The sequence below is a fragment of the Bubalus kerabau genome, chromosome 9, assembly GCF_029407905.1.
Source record: "Bubalus kerabau isolate K-KA32 ecotype Philippines breed swamp buffalo chromosome 9, PCC_UOA_SB_1v2, whole genome shotgun sequence".
Lineage (NCBI taxonomy): Eukaryota > Metazoa > Chordata > Mammalia > Artiodactyla > Bovidae > Bubalus > Bubalus kerabau.
In genome coordinates this window covers 57,234,516-57,256,535 of record NC_073632.1, presented here as the reverse complement: position 1 = coordinate 57,256,535, position 22,020 = coordinate 57,234,516, and the positions used below count along the sequence as shown (strand labels likewise).

General features: G+C 32.9%; 1 protein-coding gene and 1 non-coding gene across 7 annotated transcripts in view; both read right to left on the bottom strand.

Annotated features, from left to right (window-relative positions):
• ASCC3 (activating signal cointegrator 1 complex subunit 3) overlaps nt 1-22,020 on the bottom strand; it is a 351,170-nt gene that overhangs the window by 97,801 nt on the left and 231,349 nt on the right. For 5 of the 6 annotated variants that reach the window (XM_055535388.1, XM_055535387.1, XM_055535391.1 and 2 more), the window contains 11 exons: nt 21,250-21,426; nt 17,767-17,992; nt 16,148-16,302; nt 13,312-13,410; nt 12,202-12,370; nt 9,862-10,082; nt 7,696-7,781; nt 6,083-6,249; nt 5,827-5,972; nt 5,586-5,706; nt 3,271-3,413 (listed from right to left, as the gene is read on the bottom strand). In XM_055535388.1, coding sequence (XP_055391363.1) covers nt 3,271-3,413; nt 5,586-5,706; nt 5,827-5,972; nt 6,083-6,249; nt 7,696-7,781; nt 9,862-10,082; nt 12,202-12,370; nt 13,312-13,410; nt 16,148-16,302; nt 17,767-17,992; nt 21,250-21,426 — 1,710 coding nt within the window. Of the gene's footprint in view, nt 1-2,010; nt 3,144-3,270; nt 3,414-5,585; nt 5,707-5,826; nt 5,973-6,082; nt 6,250-7,695; nt 7,782-9,861; nt 10,083-12,201; nt 12,371-13,311; nt 13,411-16,147; nt 16,303-17,766; nt 17,993-21,249; nt 21,427-22,020 lie in introns of those variants that run through there. The other variant, XM_055535392.1, reaches the window with a different exon arrangement.
• Nucleotides 9,113-9,185, bottom strand: TRNAW-CCA (transfer RNA tryptophan (anticodon CCA)). Its single transcript has one exon. It is a non-coding gene; the product is annotated as a tRNA-Trp (tRNA).

The window sequence follows — 22,020 nt, the reverse complement described above, 5'->3', positions numbered from 1 at the left end:
GGATAACTGCTCCCATGCTTACCCTGCCTCTTTTGAATGCTCAAGTTTCCTACCCAGAGTACTCATGACCTACCACAGAACACCAACCTGACACTGTCCAAGAAGCAGCAACAGGAATAGTTACTAAATGTCTAGGCCAGGATATCATGGAGAGTAACTCTTACAAAAATTGAAGCCTTGAAAAATCCTAATTTATTTAGAGGATTCAACAGTGAAAACTTACTTTATAGTAGGTTTCAGTATAATTAGATGAATTCGCATAATAATCAGTTGTAAACCCTCAGAGAATTTGACTTTAAAGGTGATGGCTTTTAGTGGCAGGAATAAAAACAAAGCTTGGGTTGTCTTATTCTTGAGATGTGCTTAGTGAAACAAAATGTCCAGAAATGACATAATTTCCAACTGGCCTATTTTAGCAATGAAATATGTGAAACAGAAAAAACGATGTAGGTAATTTCTGTACGTTCTAATAAGTCTTGGTGATAGATTTTTTGCTGATAAAAAAAAAAATACAAAACAGAGAAGTAGTTTCATACAATGGTGAGCAGTCCAGAGTTTCTAAGGCCTCACACCTTTAAATGAAAAATAAAGAATAGTAGAGTTGAACTACAGCTGGAGAGAGCACATGAGGTTCACATTTGAGGCTCATGTGAGTCACATATGTGCTAAAGGCACATTCTTATATAAATATGCTTTGAGCACACACCCCCAAATGTAAATAGCTACCTTGTACCCTGACTTCAAAGAAAAGTCTCCATTAGGAACACTGCTAGGGATAAGACACAAGAGGAAAAAAACAAAACCAAAAAGAAAATAAGGTTAGATAGATGCTGTATATAAACTAAACTGTATACAGGTATATATTTCATACATCTATTTTTCAGCATTTCCTTTAAGTCAAGATAATGTTTAAATACAACAGGGTCATTTATTTGGGCATAATAAGTAAATAACACAGGATAAGGAACTTTTGACAAAATTATTTTGATTTTAAATTATCTTGAATTATATACCTTGTATACACCTACAAATCACATTAAAGGAGTAATGACGAAACTTGAAAGATAAATGATGGCTTTCACCCTACTTCATGGGTTATGTGATAGCTTTTACATGAAGTTAATTTTGGGTTCTGCTGCTTATTAGTGATTAATAAGGTCATCTGTGGTCCTACATAAGAACATCTTGAAATATTAACTGTTGCTAGTCAACTAATGTTAACATACGACTGTAATATACACAGGACCATCCAACCCTAAATGAGTTGTGAGACATGGAAGGGGAGGAATATGTGACTGTTGAGACTGGCACTAGTAGGCTAGGAGCACTGTGATTACTGTCCTTCAGGCCACATGAGATGTGCAGGGAGAAGGAAGACAATGCAACAGTTTTATCACTGATTTCAGTTACTTTTTTCCAATCATAACTCCAGCTAGGAACATATTTTAAAAAACCAGAAAAGTGTAAGAAAGAAAAAATCACTATCTATCAATCTATGGCAGGAGACAGGAGAATACCTACATTTAGAAGTACTGGAAGGAATCACAAAGAATCATATTAACAGACTGTTTCACATAAAATGCAAAAACTGCCATTTGAAAAAACTAAAAGACACTCAGTGAACTACCAAAATTTACTAATAAAGCAGATGGAAGGTTAATACATGTATATATAACTAATACATACATATGGAAAAAAGTAACATACTTCATGAGTGACATGCCTCATACCAGGCATACCTCATTTTATTGTGCTTTGCAAATAATGTGGCTTTTTCTTTACAAACGGAAGGTCTGTGGCAATTTCATGTTGAACAAGTCTATCAACACCATTTTTCCAACAACATTTGCTCACTTCATGTCTCTGTGTCATATTTTGGCAATTCCCTCAGTATTTCAAACTTTTTCATCATTATTTTATTTGTTATGATGATCTGTGATCAGTGATCTTTGATATTACAATTATGACTTATGGAAGGCTCAGATGATGATGGTGAGTGTTTTTTTTTTAGCAATACAGTCTTTTTATAATAGATTAAGCTATGTACTTTTTTAAAGACATAATACTATTGCACACTTAGATGACTATAGTATAGTGTAAATGTAACTTTTATTAAGCACTAGGAAAACAAAAATTTTGTGTGATTAGCTTTACTGCAATGTTTGCTTTATTGCAGTAGCTGGAACCCAATCCACAATATCTCTAAGGTATGTCTGTATAAAGTTTTAGGGGTGTATGCATAGGTATATGGTATTTCAATTTGGTAAGGTTCCCACACAAATATATTTTTAAAATGCTGTACTGCAACAGATAAAAGCCCAAAGGAATGAAGGGACAAAAGAGGATAAAATTAAATATATGGAAAAAAATGTTCAACTACAAAAAAATTAAGGCACACATTAAAACACTAAAACAAGAAACATTTTATCTATAACAATAAATTACAACAAGTGAGCATATACTGAGACTGTTACTCTCATACACTGCTGACAATTCATACATCAATAGGGATGATCAAAATTGGTACAGCCCTTTTAGAAAGTAATTATCAGCGTGTATGAAAAATTATAAAAAATGGCTACATTATTTGAACCATTAATTTAAAATTTATAAGTCTGTACTCAGAAAATAACTCTAAATACAGAAAAACCCATAATAATAAAGATGAATGATTATTTAATTATAGGAGAAAAGTACAATGGAATAGTCATATAATAGAATTATGCAGATATGACAACATTTTAATGATGCTTATTACTTAAAGGACAATAGGCTTTATCAGTGTTTTCTAAATTTTTGAAGATGGTCATGTTATATAGTTTATACAAAGTTAATTTTGCAAAATTGATTATGAATTTCAAGAGCAGTGAACATTCAAATATTATGAAAAAACTTAGCCAAATATTAAAATATACATAGGTGATGAAGTTAAAGGGACAAATACAGTAATAAATGGGAAGCCTGGGTGGCTCAATGGTAAAGAATACACCTGCAAGGCAGGAGGCATGGGTTTGATCCCTGGATCAGGAATCTCTCCTGGAGAAGGAAATGGCAACCCACTCCAGTATTCTTGCCTGGGAAATCCCGTGGACAGAGGAGTCTGGTGGGCTACAGTCCACGGGGTTGCAAAGAGTTGGACGTGACTTAAAAACAACAGCAATGGTAATAAATAGATTAAAACTAAACATAATTATATATGTAATTCCCATTATGCTACAATACACACTAATTTGACAGGTATAAGAAGTAGAATTAAAATATGTTGCTTACCTCTCTTTCATCCATATTCAACCACTGCTTTGGATCTTCTTCAGTAGCTAGAAAGGCTATCAATTCCAAAGCAGTAAGACGAGTTTGACGTCTTGATGAGACAAATATCAAAACAGGTTTGGCTGGAGAATGGCTTCTAATTGCTGTTGAAAAATTGTAGAAAATAAAATAGTAAGCCACTTAAACCAGAATCTGAATTTCATTAGGATATTAAATAAATGCATGAAAACTAAGGATGTAAATGATTTAATCGAATTCTTAATTTTGTCATGAAATTCTGACATTATACTGGAGAAATGATAGGAAAGGAAAGGTAGCTGTCTCTACTTAGTGGAATTTTTTGCCCAAGACAGGGAAAACTGAACTATCCTGACTCCTGGTTCAGTTCTGACCTGCCAAGGAAGGAGACTTAAAAGCTGAGACTCTCCATAAACAACTGTATATGGATACAACTGTACAGGGATACTAGATCTCAGGTTGGGTTTTCTATTTTTGAGTTGTGTTTCTGCTTGCCTAAGCAATGATATTGCAGAGTTAGTTGGTCCTGGGGTCTGGACAGAGAATCAAGACCTGAGGCAGGGGTGGGGTTGAAGGAAAGCCACAAAAAATTCCTTTTATTTTTGTCCTGTCACCAGTAGATAGAAAAATTAAGTGAGTTTGTATTAATAAATTAATCAGATATGTCATAAAAATGTTTTCCCCAAAACATAAGCATAAGGTTTAAAGTGTGAAGATAAGAGAATGCAGAAGAGAGCTGAAGAAAATACCATGCTTGAATCCATGTCTGAGTGACGGCACATAGGGAGTAGGCACACAAGATAAGTAGTTTGAAAACTGGGTAATAAGACTGAAAAAATATTACTTAAATAGCCACACAAATCATTTGACTTAACTGGAATTGAAGTTTCTTTGCTATGCATAGGTTCCAAAATACTGATAAGATGGCACAAGGAGAATTTATACTTATGTGTACATAGGTCTCTTAAAACAGTCAGAGATATGAGAAATTTTTATACTAAAAAGTACAACTTCCTTGTAATTTCTTGTTTGAAATGTGAGCTGCAGAATTTATTTTTTATGGGGTAAAAGAACAAGGTTCATAAATGGAAATGTTGACATGACCTTGGCTATATGTATACCTAAGAGTGAGAAATAAAGCTACCACAAAATCATAAATGTAAACTCAAAGAAATATAGTGATCCACTACAGGTATAATAAAGAGTTTACAAGGATAGCTGCTGTACTTATGCAATATTTAGAGAAGTGTAGGCATAGTTAATTTACTGTTGATTTACATAATATAAATTGCTTCATTTCAGTCAGTGGTTTGGAATCAGTCATTCCTTAAATGCAACCAATCCATCAAACATACTATGAAAAATTAACACATTCACAGTTGATCAGAATTTATAGAATGCAAATGGTAATACTTTGATAAATCATATTAGAGATAATTTAAAATACACATATTAGCACAATATTGGTATCATTGGTGTACATAATCATGAATGAATGAATGTGCCTCTTTTTTAAACCTCAAACATTTAATGGATTTTTGCTGCTGCAAGAACAGGTGTGGCTGAACAGCTCACGGCAGATTTATTGTTCATTAGTGATTTTGTACAATGCTTCTTTGGAGGTGTAAATAATCTGAACTGCCAAGATTGGTCTCCAGTTCACAATCAATACTTTGCTTCTGTCATAAGGCTAATTACAGCAGCTAAAAAGTCACCTCACAACTGTCACCTCACAATCAACAGCAGTTCACATTAGAGAATTTATTTTGGAGGTTATTTTTAATTGATATAATAAATATTCCTTATGCAGCCTAAACATGAAAACATGTTTCAATAAAATAGGAGTGTTATTCTTAAATCTTTCCTGCCTGCCTAATTTGTTAGAAAGGGAAAAACAAAAAATAAAACATAAACACATACATAGCCAAAAACAGTACTTAAATTTTTCAGATGATTTCTGATAAAAATTAATATTATGAGTCTAAAATAAATATTCTACTTGTCATTTACTCAAGTTACTATCATAATACCTTAATAAATTAATTTTAAGAATAATATGATTTTTTTAGAGTACATACATTTATTCTACTATGAAGACACTTTCACTTATGAAATCAAACTTTCAATAGTCAGTTCAATATATATTAATATTCCTCAACAGTTAAGGTAAATAGTTCTAGATATTTGTAGAAGTTGGAGCAGCACCACCCTTTCAAAGAAGCCCACGATATTTAGAATGCATTTAAAGGCCACCATACAAAACGGCTGTTATTCATCTCAGGAAATCTGAAGCTTACCCTGAAATGTAGGCTTATTCATACTAGCCATACGAGGACAGTAATGTTGACCTGGGAAACCCTGAATGTGAACTTCCAGTGGAACTGGGCGTACTGATGGTCGGAAGTTGAACAAGCCCATCTAGAGTAAAAATGAGAGAGAAACCATTTCCAGTTTTTATACTTTATAATGTTCTACTGCCTCCTTAATAAGGCCCTAACCCATACCATGAAATGTCTGGTTTACCAATCTTTCACATACCTGACGAATATTGAGCCAGTCAGCAAGGTCTCTGGCATTAGCTAATGCAGTGGATAGTCCAACTATCCTAACAGGCTTTTCTGTGTGGGATGAGATGAAATTCGTTCGAGATACAATGACTTCTAGAACAGGGCCTCTTTCTTCCCCTAAGAAAGAGGAATAATGGATGTTAATCATTTAACAAGTCCTGATGCTAGCTGCTGCAGGTATGAGGAGTCCAAGTTTGTAAACTGGATTCAGATGCAGTGGTACCCACCGAGCAGATGGATCTCATCTATGATGAGAATAGTGACTTGCTTTACATAGTTCCTATTTTGCCAGCTTCGGCTGACTCCATCCCACTTCTCTGGTGTGGTCACAATAAGGTCAGCCTTGGCAATGGATTTCATATCAGGAGTTACATCTCCTGTCAGTTCAATAACTCTGCAGGAGAATAAAAATGATCCCTTTAAATTTTCAGGTAACACATGAGCTTAGAAAAAAATATGGCCTTCAAAATAAAATTTTACTATGCTTAAAACTACTTTATCTCCCTTTGACTTCTGAAATTTTCTGACTTGAGTCCAAAATAGATATTTCTTAATGATTCTAAGATGATTTCCTCCCATAAAATGAAGAATGTATAAAAGCAAATCACTGAAATCTAACTTCTATGCAGATATGCAAGAGTATCAAACTTTGTTTTGATTATGTTTACAAAGTCTCTACCCTTTGTGATTTTACAGAGGTGAACTCACACCTCCTCCTTATGTTGGAATAAACACCTTTCTAATGAGGGAAAGTGTTAACTTATTAAGACAAAAGGAGGCATTCATTAAGAATATGATTGTGTGTAAGTTTCATTTCTTTTCTTAGGTTGAAATTGTCTAGATATTATAGGCAAATTCAAATATATAAGGACACAAACAAGGTAAGTTGGGGCAAATATTGTCTTCCCATTCTGAGAGGGTCTCAGAATTATTGTGAGAAAGAAGGAAAATTGAAGGCTAACTCCAAATTTTAGGTAACCATGAAGTCATTTTTATATCTGTTTTGACATTCAAAAAACAGAAAAAAAAAAAATCAAGATTAGTTCCTCCAAGGATAGCATTCCCAAAGCTTTTTGTTCCTTTTATTATTTTTTTACATTTTATTATTTTGAATAGGTAATATATTTGTATGGTTCAAAGTATATATATATATATGTAGTAAATAGTCTCTGCAAAATGGATATTCTCATCACCTGATTCTAAAACAAACACATATTTATATTCTTCACCAAGTTTTAAAAACAAAAGGGGAATACTTAAGTTAAAAACATTTCTTTAAACAATATCTTGGAAGATCTATTTCTCAGTATACAGGATTCATTTTTTTCATAGAGTAAGACGATATTTTCATTGTGTGAATGTGTCCTAGTATATTTAGTGATGCTCCAGCAGTCACTCAGGATACATGCAATCTTGCTATTAAAAAAATATTATAATAAGTAACCTTGTTAGTAGTAAAAAAAATTTTTTTTAAGTCATGTTCTCCAGTGATTTTCTTTTTGTTTTTTTGGTAAATTATTTACATGCAAAATGCCTTCTAAGCAGTTTTTGGAAGCTACTTTGAAGTGTGTGAAAGAAAAATAGAGACATATCTTATTTTTCTTTTGTTTTTGAATCTAAAGTTTTGAGAAAATTTTCTTGCCAAATAAAAGTTTAAGTAAATTAAGGGTTTTCATTTTTCAATCTTGAAACAAGTGAGAATATTGATAACATTTTAACTATAACACTTTTAAATAAAATGAAAATCATTTAAAAGCATTCAACAGTTTTATGCAAATCTTTTATTTCTTGATCCTTTTCAATTATTCATCACATATCTTCTGAAAAAGTAAGAACTTACTTTTTACCAAGTTTTTCTTCTATTCTAACTTTCCAATCATCCATTCGTTCACGTACTAGGGCTTTTAAGGGTGCAATATATACTGCCTAAAATGGGGATACAAAAAGATCTCATAAAAACAGTGACATCATTTTCAAATAAAGGTAAACTCAATAAAATTTATCAAAATATAAGTGTAGTTAAATGTATCTTTTAATACTGAAAAACTTAAAATTTTAAATTAATGGGAAAATGTCATTAGCTTAAACTACATTTAGCCAAAGTAAGACATGAATGTAACAAATCATGAAAATACTGACATAGATAATTTTAAATATTTTTTAAAAAGCACCATTGGTATTTTCTTTAGGTGGCTTATAATGAAATTATCATTTAAAATTTTTTAATTTTAATTGGAGGATAATTGCTGTACAATATTGTGTTGGCTTCTGCCATACAACAACATGAATGAGTCCTAAGTATACATATGTGCCCTCTCTCTTGACCCTCCTCACCACTCCCTACTGCACGTCACCCCTCTTGGTTGTCACAGAATGAAATTATCTTTTAACATAATGTGAAAATTTTTTAAAAACTAGGAGATAATAAATTATATATGCTATAACCCTTTCATGAAAAAAGCTACTAATTTTGAAATTATACAGATAAATAATCCGGTTGTTTAAATTTTAATGTAGATTTTATGGAAGACGCCAATGCCAGTCATATATTTTAGGTGTTCTACAATTTAGAAAACAAAAATAAATTAAAAATAAAAAACCCTGGTCTTTAATAATCTAAACTTTCATACAGATTACTTACTGGAAAAAAATTCTTTCCTCTATAAAATGTTTCGAATTTAGAACAGAGCTCTACTGGTTGTGTTAAATTTGTCTCCTAATGGCTTCCCTAGTAGCTCATCTGGTAAAGAAGGCGCCTGCAGTGCAGGGGACCCCGGTTTGACTCCTGGGTTGGGAAGATCCTCTGGAGAAGGGATAGGCTACCCACTCCAGTATTCTTGAGCTTCTCTGGTGGCTCAGACGGTAAAGAATCCACCTGCAATGTGGGAGACCTGGGTTTGATCCCTGGCTTGGGAAGATCCCCTGGAGAAGGGAACACTCCCTGGAGAAGGGAATGGCCACCCACTCCAGTATTCTTGCCTGGAGAATTCCATGGACAGAAGAGCCAGGCAGGCTACAGCCTGGGGGGTCACAAAGAGTCGGACACAACTTAGTGACTTTTGTTTTCACTTTTTTTCACTTTCAATGGATCCATAGCCACATACTAAACTTAAGAGTGAAAGAAAGTAAAAGTGAAGTCGCTCAGTCGTGTCCAACTCTTTGCAACCCCGTGGACTGTAGCCTACCAGGCTTTTCTGTCCATGGGATTCTCCAGGCAAGAGTACTGGAGTGGGTTACCATTTCCTTCTCCAGGGGATCTTCCTGACCCAGGGATCGAACCTGGGTCTCCCGCATTGGAGGCAGAAGCTTTAACCTTTGAGCCACCAGGAAAACATAAAAGTTAAGCAGGGAAGAATAGCTACTAAATGAAAATCATTGAAAAAGGAAGTTAAAACATTTCTATAATCACAAATGATGAGGAAAAGAGCGCATAATTCTAATCATAACAAATAAATTCACTTTTTTGGAAAAGAAGGTTTCTGAGAGTACTTCACATTTCAAGAAAGCTTAAAATCAACACTTATTTGACTCGACACATTATTTACATTAATAATAGCATGGCCATTTGGAGAAATGTGGAATAAAGGCTGCCTTGGTATTTCCTGAGGGTAATCAGCTGAATTTATTAACGTATTAGCATTTCCTTCACAGCCAAGGGGTCTGATTATGATTAATGATTATGAATCATTATATTTCTTATAAGTATGGCTATGAACTACATATCTTACAATGAAATTTCTTATGAATTATAGATACTTTACAATGAGGAAAGGACATGTGAGCACCAATAAGTACATTAGAAATCTAACTAAAGGACTCCAAAGTGTTAATATAAATTTCCTTGTGGCCATTTACTCATATATTGATCTGGGCCCCCCTGGAAAACTCACAAGAGAGTGGCAAATCTATTCAGTAAGTCCTGCCAGTATATTTAGAACTGGCTAATTTACAGATTATAAATTATGTTTTATAATTGAATGTAAATATGTGATTGTTTCCAACTGACCTTTGAAGTAGGGTACTTGTTGAAGACTCTGAAAATGGCTAATTCAGCTGCAACAGTCTTTCCTGATCCAGTGGGTGCTCCAAGTAGGACATTACAGTCTGTGTGATACAGCGTATGAAATATTTGTGTCTGCACAGGGTTAAAGTGGCTGAAGTTGTACAGTGCTTCATATGCTTCACAGCCCAAAGCTGTGATAGGTAAAGGCTGAAGATCCAGTAATTCTGAAAAGATTCAACAGGTACATACAAAACTGGAGAACATGCACATTATAAAATACTGTCTTTTTGAAACAAATTATAATCATCCTTAATTCTTTAAAGGGAAAAAGGATTAACCAATTCTTATATACTAGTTACAGATCTCCCCCCACCCCATTACCACAATTATGATATTGACATGTATATTAAACACTTTTCTGGCAGAGCTCCCTCTAAGACAGTGCTAATGATCTTCCAATCAGGAAAGAGATCTGAATGAGAGGTATATGGATATATGCATGTTTTAGAAGAAAACTAAATCTACACCAACCTGTAGAAGAAGGAAAACCACTTGCAAACTAAGAACAGTTACTAAGAACAAATAACTCTTCATTTGTTAGATAATTGACAAAACAGAGTGGTTGAGTGCACTGTTGTTATAGACAATGCAAACTAACATGAACTTAAGAAGAAACTTGTGTGGGAGTTTTAAATCAGAGCATGACTGGGTAAATCAGAACTGTGCGGAGAAAACACGGAAAGAAACTAGATTTAACTGTAAATCAGCATGTAGACTAGAAGTCCAGGAGATTAGAAAATCAAAATGATTTCATGAAATTTATATCTAGATACCCTGGAACTTGACAGTCATTTCATTTTCCTATAATCCAGAAAGGTATCAGTTAGCTAATTTTAGGATTATTCCATGAAGTATGACTCTACTTATTTGAAGTGAATAAGAAGGGAAAAAAAAATCAAGAAGGGAACATGGTGGTCTGTATCTTGAGTTGGATCTTCATGGTACAGTTTCAAAGTGGAAAGTATGGAAAGTTCTCATCTCAAAAAATGTATTTAAAAGTAAAAAGCTAATTTTTAAAATATTATCACTGCCCCACCGCTCTACTCTATTACATAGGTAATCGATTGAGAACTAACTGTATGTTTCTTATACCAGATTACAATCACTGATATGTTTTGAAGCACTGAAAATCAAGAAGAAAGGAATTCTTAACTTGTAATGCCAATCAAAGCATAGACATATTCTTAAAAAACACTAAAAAACTAAACATTTCAGCATTTACTGACAATGTTAAATTAAGGTCTTTTACTTCTGTGAAATACGAAGATTTTTCCTAGCTGATTCGAGCTCAGTGGAATGCCTGTATATATACTTGGATCCACACAGAACTAGAAATCATTGAGGTTACATCATGTATTTTTTAATATCAATTGATATGTCATGGTGGTACATTTGTTGCATTTAAAAATGTAATCAGAAAATCATCTAATTACATAAATAAACATGCTTATCCACTCAACAAAGAAGGGATTAAATGAGAATTAAAATATAACATCAATACATGTTAAAATCAGGTACTACAACCATAGAGACCTAGTAGTGATGTTGGTAGCATATGTTTAAAACACCCACAAAAGAGAAACAGACTCAGAGACACAGAGGACAGACTTGTGGTTGCCAAGGGGAAGGAAGAGAGGGAGAGGGATGGACTGAGAGTTTGGGGTTGGTAGATTCAAATTATTACATTTAGTAGGGATAAACAACAAGGTCCTAACGTATACCACAGGAAACTAGTCTTAATATCCTGTGATAAACCATAATGGAAAAAATATGAAAAGTGTATATATGTATATATAACTGGGTCACTGTGCTATACTGCAGAGATTGGCACAACACTGTAAATCAACTACATTTTAATCAAAAAATAAAGCACCATTTTTAAGTATTTTATTTTGATATTCTAGGTATCACAAAGCTTATTTGATGAAAGAAAATCAGAAAAGTCTTCTTCAATGAATAGATCAATAGATATTACAATTTCATTATTTTTTGAGAAATCATAATGATTATAGAGATGAAGGTACAGTAATACAGCAACAGTGAGTGTCATTCTTGTTAACTGAACTAGGCTTAGTTTAATGTATTTGGAACTCAAATTAAAAAAACAAATTAAGGCCTGCATTAGTGTCTACATTTGATTTTGAAGTCTCTTCTCAAACTCTATTGATAAATAAGATGGGTTTTTACTTAAATTCAGACAATTTTAAAGCATAGATACTTTTCAACATGAACTAAAAACAATTTTGGAAAATCAATGATTCAAGTTACTATTCCACATGTTACCTGTATGGGGAGGATGTCTCTCTGGTAGAATCAGATGTTGAAAGTTGATAATACATACAGCCTCAGCTCCTAACCATCGATCAGACACTGCTCGGATGTAGTATTGGGAAGGCAGAGGCTCAAAAATAGGGATTGTAAATACCAGTAGTTGAGCTTCTTTACTAATGACCTAATGTGAAATAAAGTATAAAATGAATATGGTTATTCTAGTGGCATAGAGGCCTTATTATTCTCTTGTAAAAACAATGGTATCTACAGCAATATGTACTAAAGAGAAAGAAAATATCTTGGATTTCTAAATAGCTGAGATATTCAGATACTTCAGAAACTTGTAGGTGGTCATCCTCTTAGGAGATCTGATATTATAGAAGGAAAAACATATGCCGAACTTATAATATTTACATATGCATATCATCATGTATTATTAAGTTACCAATTTAACTCATTATCATAATTTCCCTAACTTCATTCATTCAAGTACTTAACTTCATGTTTACCAAATTATTCATTTAATATTTAAAAAAAATCTTGCACTACCATAAGTGGAGTAACAGAACACTTGGCATAAATAAAAGATAATCATGAACACAAATGCAATGAAAATAAAATATTGCTATAAAATTCTATAGATGTCCACTCAGGCCTAAAGCTTGTTTCTCTTTGATAAAAAGAGAAATTAGGAATGAAGCATCATAGTGAATTCCATCAAACTGGGTCTTTCTGGAATTTTAACAAAGAATGTCTTTTATATAATGTACTCAGTAGTCTTAATACTGTGCCTATATAACACTAAAGTTATTTTTTATTCATTTAATTTTAAAAATTTTATTTATTCCACCCACTTGACACATTCCACCCCTCTGGAATCTATGCCTTAAACCATTAGAAAGATTACAATTCAATTTCTCAGATGAAAATCACATTGAATATATGAATATTATAACATTTAATCAATATTCTCTTTTAAAACCAAACAGAAACATAAAACATAATAAATAAAGCTTCAATGGCATTATGAAATTGAAGAGAAATAGGTAAAAACAGAAATTAGTTTATATTTTCTTTTCAATGATAGCAACAAAATAAGGATAGTCACATAGACATATTTACCTGTTTTTTTAGAACTAGGAAATACTCTGAATGATAAATATGATCATTTGTAGGATCTTCTACCCAAATCCACCAGGGTTCTCCTACTGTCCCATGGACCTAGAAGGAAAATAGTATCCTAATACTATATATTTTAATTCAAGTAAGGGATTCTATTGTTAGCATTCCCAGAACCCATTCCTTTCTCTCTTTTTAACAGATTTATTGATATGGAATTTACATAACAAAGTTTACTCACTTAAAGTATACAGTTCAATAGTTTTAATACTTTTACAAAGTTTTGTGACCATCTTTATAATCTAATTTTAGGACATTTTCATCATCCCCTAAAGAACCTTGTACCCTAACCATCTTTCCATCATATCAACCTCCAACTCTTGACAACCACAGTCTATTTTCTTTCTCTACAGACTTGCCTGTTTTTGACATTTCATATAAATGGAATCATATGTGACTGGTTTCTTTCACTTGCCATAATATTTTCATTCATGTCATAGCATGCATCAGTCCTACATTCCTTCTTACTAACAGGTAATATTCCATTGGATAGATACATTGTGTTCTGTGTACTCATTCCTCTCCATTTTTATTCCTAACAAAGCCTAGACTTGTTCAGTATGTTCATCTCTTTTTCTCTCTCATGTAACATTGAAGGTTACCCCACCTCCAAGAGTAATTTTGGTTAGCATACGCTAATCAGCTTATAGTATCCCTCTCACCAGAGCGTGCGGCAAGGGACAGGCACATGGCCAGAACTGGTCCTATCGGGCTAAAGAAAAGGTGCATGCTCTGGGCTGCTGAAACAGGGAGTATTTTTTCCCGCTCTCTGTTAACTGTGAACAAAGAAGCATGAATACATTTGAGAAGTAGTCAAAAATATCAGCAGAGAAAAGAGATGGAAAGATCCTGGGTTTGGAACAGTATTATTAAACAGAAGACTCAGTCATCTTTAGGGCCTCTTCTACCCATGGACCTATCATTCTGCAAGAGGATATATCTTCTTTGGGCTTCCCTGGTGGCTCAAGTGGTAAAGAATCTGCTTGCATTGCAGGAGCTGCAGGTGACGCAGGTTCAGTCCCTGGGTCAGGAGGATCCTCTGGAGGAGGGCATGACAACCCACTCCAGTATTCATGCCTAGAGAAGCCATGGATAGAGGAGCCTGTGGGCTACATACAGTCCATGGGCTCGCAAAGAGCTGGACATGACTGAAGTGACTTAGCACACACACACATACCTTCTTTTCCTTAAGACAGTTTGAGACTACTCATATTTGCTATTCTTACAGCCAACAGTATTCTAACTGATAAAAGCAGCTATGCATTGTGGGAGATTTATTATGTATCTTAAGAGAAGAAAATAGGGTAAAAAATCTAAAACTTCTATGTATTTCAATATATAAAAACTAGAGTTTATGGCTAATGGTAATCTTATATTTTATATAAATTTTATATTTATAAAAATATTAAGTATAATTTTCTTTCATCTTGTCCTCAACAGAAATTCTGTGATAATTATTATTATAATACATGTTTACAGATGAGGAAACTGAAAGAATGAATGGTTAGGACACTTTAAGGCCAATGGTTGATTTCAGTTAGGGCTATGGTTGGGTATAATAAAATGCATTCACCTTAAAGAGGTACTAATGTCATGCAGACGATGACATTATGACAAATATAGTAAATATGCAGACAATATTTACTTACACTTAACTAGAACCTTATAAAGTAGGCACTGCTATACTACATTTACTGATTTTCATTCCCCACTGGCCTCTTGAAAGGACTGACACTTGCTTGTCTGTACCTACAATCTCTTTTCTACTGCACTCTTTGTATAGTAACTGGTGCAAAGATAGACCTTAAAGTTATTGAGGGTTTCCCTGGTGGCTCAGTGGTAAAAGAATCTGCTTGCAATGCAGGAGACCCAGGTTCAATCCCTGGGTCAGGAAGATCCCCTGGAGAATGAAATAGCAATCCACTCCAGTATTCTTGCCTGGAGAATTCCACGGACAGAGGAGCCTGGCAGGCTACAGTCTATGGTGTTGCAAAGAGTAGGACATGACTGAGCAGCTAATACACAAAGAATTACTGACTGAATAAGAGGATCCAGAGTGGATTTTCAACATGCGTATGTGTGTGTATATATACACACACATACACACAAAGTAACAGCTAAGTTTTAGAAGAAAGAACAGAAGTAGGGGTAAAAACAGAAATAGGAAAGGGATGGAAGCCAAAGAAGGACATTTGCAAGGACAATGTATAGCACTTAATGTTCATGGAAGGAAAGGCTATTTATTATGGCAATCAGTCAGTCTTTGGTGATCACTGAAGTAGTTGTCTCAGTGGGAATCAGACGACCAGGAGGTAAATGTAGATTACTCCTTCTACAAGTCTAACAGTGAAGAAGAGAATGATAGTTTGAGAAACATCAGGATTTTAAAAGGGCTCTTTTAGCATGAAGAATCTTGAATTTTAAGTATGTTAAAATGACAGAGTACATAGAGCTAGAAAAAAAAATGAAAGAGGATAGAATTAAGCAAAGTCACTATGGAGTTGAAACCACTATACCATTGTTTCATGTGAAATTTTAGGTTTCCTATAATTCTCTGATGGAGTCTCATTGGTTGACATATTATTCATCTATTATACCACATGCTTACCTTGAGGATGAGAGTAAATACTATTACAATGTTTTAAATGATTCTTCAATGCATATTCTTTTTAAAGGATTTTCTATATGCCTTGAGGACAGATGTAGGGAGGTATAGTTGAACCTGGAGTACAGACATATTTCCTTAATGTAGGTAGATTTAGGTGTTTTCCATGTCTACCTGATCATTCCAAGAGAAATCAGGAGAGATGCTAAGCGTCACTCGGAGGACAGTCCGTGTGATGGGCTGAATGGATGCTTCCATCGTTACAGAAGGAATCTGATGAACACATTGTTTGACCTTGAGCCCAATATTCACATGATGCAGAATGTGACCTGCAGAGAAAACACCACTTAGAAGAAATGTGTCCAGACAGGAAAGAAGCAATAAAATCTGACTTGTAAATGGGATTTCAGAGAAGGTGATTTTATTGCTTGTTTTATGATTTGCTATGTAGAACGGTTGACATTCTTGACCTGGCATGTTTGAATATTTTTTAATAGTTAACTTGAATTAGCAATTCATAGCTCTGAAAACCAGTATCAGGACTTTTTCTTTTTTCAGCTATTAATAGGGTTCTTAAAATTACTGAAACTTGATAGTTTTTAAACTACTACAAACAGTTCTACTTTTCTCCTAGTCAGTTTAAGACACATTATAGGAAACACAGATAAAATATAAAATATGGCCAATCTAGCACAAAATTAACCACTTATATATACATATTTTCATAAATGTTGAGATCCTGAAATATAGATATGCAGGAAAGCATCAGGGTGGCGTTGGGGGGCTCACAAACAGACGTGACTAACTAGAAACATTTTCCTACTCTAATTCAAGCGACTAAGTGGAAATAGTTATATTTTTTATAGGATCAGTATTTCTTATGTGTCCTGGTGGTTCATAATATAATTTTTTTAAAGCACATTTATAAGTAAACCAAATGTTTTATGTACACTAAAGTTTGAAACTAAGGTGAGTCCTCTTATTTAATAAAATATTTACATTAGAAAATGCAAGTAATCCCAACTTTCTAGTTCATATTTTCAATTTCTATTTTTATTGATACCTCCCTTTTTTCATTCCATCTTAGAAGTATTCTTATTACACAGGGGTAATAACTATCCCAGCCACTCCTCGTATCTATGGACCTTCTGCCAAACCCCTCTTCTCCTCAGCCTGCCTCCCTTCATGCGTAAAGCTTATTCTATTCAGAATCTGAAACATAACCTAATCCATGTTTGTTCAACAGAATGTTAAGGCACATGGCAAGATATGCAGGGATAATTTTTCAGAATTATGTGAAAAGCATAGAAGACCAAATACTATTTACATACTGATACCAACAGTATTTAAAGATCTATACATATATAATGATGAGGCTCATTTAGAATCTGAAGAATTGTACAGTGTATTGCTGACATACTTTTTTTGTTGAAATACTGTTGATACACATAACAAAAGGCAATGAAATGACTTAAATATTGAGAAATAATTTGAGAATAAATGTCATTAACTAATTCTCATTATTTGTAGCTAAGATTGTATCTGTAAAATAATCAAGGGTATGACAACCTAAACTCCATTTTAACTAATAATTTCATTGAGTAACTACATGAAATTTAAAGATTTTTCAGAAGTTTAAATTTTGCTTGAGTTTAGATCAATTAAAAAAACAAATAAAATGGTAAAAGTTTATCTGTAGTAAAATGAAAATTCATAGTGCTTTTTGTAACATTAAGCAAAATATTTTAATTGCATGTAACAGTTACATTAAAACATTTTTGCTTCCTTCTTACCTATTTCATCTTTCCTCATATCTTTCAGCTTATCCACAGTAAGATTTTTTTCTTCTAATCTTGTTAGAATGTGTGGTGGTAAGACTGAAAATTGTCTCAAAGGGCTAGTCCAACCCCAAAGCCTCTTGTCAATGACTTTACTAAGATTCAGGAGCCTGTAGGTCATGGCAGGCCAGCGTTTCCTCAAAGCAATTTCAAAAAGAGCACGGACAATTCTAGCTGCATTCTGAAGAATGAAAAGGGGGATTAATGGTTAGGTCCAATGTCATTTTTAATTTATCAATGAAATTATTATTCAGACTCAGTTTAAAAAGTATGTCAAACTGCATCCTTTAATTGTGGGCAACATCTATCCTCATATACCTCTAATTATCTTTATTACTTTTACACAAGAATAATTGATCCTTTTATGTGGATGCTATTCTGGTTAATTCTCCAAGAATAGCTTTATTTCCAAGTTCTTAGGAAGTTCCACATTACATCTCCTTAAACAGGAATGAAGCAGATGAGACAAAAGGCATGTAAAATATTTAGGAGGTTATTGAAACCATTTAGAACCTAAGAGACAGCAGTGGATGTCCTTGGGTATACAGTGTAATGATCAAATTTATAAAGCTGTTTGGAGAAATGTAGAAGACTTGGGATCCAGTCAGAGAAAAATTAGTGAGAAAAGAATAACAAAAAATGTTGATGAGTGCAACTACCCATTTTAATGGCTTCCTTACAAACCAGACAATGTGCTCATTGCTTTATATATATTATCTCATTTAATTTTTATGACAAATGCATTTGGTCTTGATATTATGATTTTATAGATGAAGATACTAAAGTTTAGTGACTTTAATAATTTGGAAAGTTGGTGTCAGAGTATCTTCTGAAAGCTAGATCTAAACATTAACAAAGTTAACACCAAGATTCTAAATTCAGTGATCTGAGGAAAACTTCATTCACAGACATATAGAAAGACACAATGATTGAGGCCCTTTTTCACATAATTAGTTTTCATTTGTTTTGCTTCCTTCTATTATTAACTTTTCAGATCGTTTTACGGAAGATTATTTTAAAAATCATGACTTAAGAGACATCTATAATATCTAATAATGTGAATTTGAAAATGAGGAATGTTAAATTTGGTCAAAATCATAAAAACAGATTAAAAATAATGAGATTTTAAATAGAAAAAAGGCAAACATGATATGGCTTGAAATTATGAGGTGAAAAATAATCATAAGAGTTAAGGGCTTTGGTTTTACATTTTATATAAAAGTATTATTCATCTTTTGATAAATTCGACTATTTGTTTCAGTATTAGAAATTTAAAAAATGGTATTTAGAAGTATGTGAGGCTATCTCTAATATGGTTCAAAAATGATAGGATGGCTCTCATTAGGCATTAAAATGATAAATAAATTGAACATTTTTATTATTATAGCTATCAAGTAAGTATTCCTATAGATGCTCTTCTAAAAACTGTCAGCCTAATTTTTTCAACTGTGTTTGAAAATGTGTTTTAATATTTCAGAGCCTGTGGTTGTTCCCTAAAACCTAAAAGAAATGGAAAGAGAAATTCTGTGTGATATAATACAAACAGGACATTTTAATCTGGAATGATACAAATTGGGTGGGAACAATGATCAAAATCTCTAACATGCAGAAGATACAGGCTCCTTTATAACACCATAGAATAAAAAAAACTAAGGATTTATTTTAAGGGCTGAGAGAAAGTTTCAGGAGTACAGAAGGAAGTACCATTTTACAGATCTGACAGTGCTTGTGGAACTAGTAATGGCTTAAACTTCAAACAAACAAATAAAAAACCCCCAAACTCAACAAAATTTATTTAACACAGTCAAGAATGATAAACCAACAGGAGCTATTTAAGAAGAACCAGGGATGCCTTGAGATACATCCTCAACCTTCTGAGACTGACTTTCTGGGTACCAATCATGAGGAGACCATGAGTTTTATATTGTAAAGCAATTTGTAAATCAGTCTCTGATAATATCTTCATAATCTTGAATCAAGCAGAAATGTGGTCAGATTATCCATCCAGAATGCAGTAAAACTTTGCCTTTTCATTAAATCATTAACTATTTCAATACAAAACCATTAGATTATATAAAATGACAATATATTATCTTTCAGAAAAACAGGTAAAACAAAAGACTTTAAAAACAATGGTTCCTTCTACAGCTTTAGGCTTTTGAGAATACATATATTTTTCCATGGCAGAAACATATGAGTTGCAAAATGAAAAAAAAGATGTTTTCACCACATCCATATTTACTTTATATTTGAAGTCATCATCTAGTTTCTTGGTTACTTTGATTAAATTACTGCATTTCATTCAAACTGTTTGCTAATGTATCTTGGTTTATGTTTGTAAATATTTCATGTTTACAGTTGTTTCAAAGTACTCTGGTGTATACATAGTTATTAACAGTAATTCATTTAACACAAACACACTTTTTCTATATTAAGTCTTTGAACAAAATTACAAAAAGAAACCACATAATGCAATAGTTTTTATATTTAAAGGATGATTAACATTTTATTCTACTTAACCTACAAGAGGCATTACTCAATAAAAATAATGGAAAAAAGTATTTTTGATAAAAAATATTTCTCCCTAGAAGGAAAACCTCTCATCTGAAAGGTATATACCACACACACACACAAATCTACTTTATATATTGTATGAGTTCTTGAATATAAAAACATAAATATTACAACATTTTATACTATGATAATTCTAAAAACTAAATATTTAATGAGCTGCAATTTATGGATTAATTTTCTTTTTTTTTAAATTTTATTTTATTTTTAAACTTTACATAATTGTATTAGTTTTGCCAAATATCAAAATGAATCTGCCACAGGTATACATGTGTTCCCCATCCTGAACCCTCCACCCTCCTCCCTCCCCATACCATCCCTCTGGGTTGTCCCAGTGGATTAATTTTCTTTCAGCCCTCAATTTATAAGAATCAGCTTAGTAGGGAAGATCACTTTTTAAAAATAAAAGATATATCATACTGAATATATGATATGAGGTACATTTATTAAACTCTGTCTAATGGTTAAAACAATTGTTTACATTTCTAACTTTTGAGAAAAGCTACAAAGTTTCCATAATGTTTTCTTTTTGCTTGAAATATTTTTGTACTATTGCTCTAAGTAACAGAAATGAACTTGACTATTTAAAACAGAAAAAAAATCAGATACTGATATTTTTACATGCTAAAATGTAAACAAAAGCAACATAAAAAAAAGCCAAAATGACAACCAAATCTGACCTCTGTTCCTGATCTAATAGCATAAAATGAAACAAAAGACATACAAATTAAACAGAACCAGTTCTAAGATAAAATGCTGATTTGACAGCATGTCAATCATGAACCAATACATTATAGCATGAATTAATTCCTTGAATCTCTAAAAGTAATCAAGGAAGAGAAAACAGAAAGGGAGCAATATTTTTACCTGTGCAACATATGCAGAATCTGATATGAGGGAGAAACTGTCCACCTCCCCTCGGCTGATGTAAGTTTGAAGTAGGATGTTTATTTTCCCATAACTGTTCTCTACACCTCCAGGAGCTGAGAGTTCACAGAAATTGCTTAGTAAGGTATCTAACTCCTCTATTTCCTCTTCTCTGACCTGGAAGAATTATGATTTTATAGAATTATCTGGGCTGACTTATTTAAAATGTTTACACTGAAATTAAACCATACTACATGTGTTCTAAAAGTTTCCATGTCATTACTCAACATTTTTCTTTTGTATATTAAAATAGAAACAATTTTTTCATAGGCTACTAATAAAATACAATGAAAAACTACCTTGAGACTGATACAACTACATTTTATTATTCATCACCAATATTAAAATTGCCATTGACATATAAAAATTTGATACACCACAAAAATTAAATCTTCTGACCTCACCATCCTTATATTGATGAGATTTCATTTTTTATTTGACCAGAGTAAAACCTCTGCCCAAATGGATTACAGCAAACTTGAATTATCTTCAAATGCATTCATTACAGTCATATATTTTTATATGGTATAACACATTCATAGCTTAAAACTGTGAAGTACTATGATTCAAAGCATTAAAGTTTTCACTGTTAATAAGATTAAATTACAATATGAGTACAGAAATATTCATATCTAAGTCTGAATCATGCATGTCCTTTATATTTTCTTCAGTGAACCTTACATTGCAAATAAACCAAAATCTACACACTAA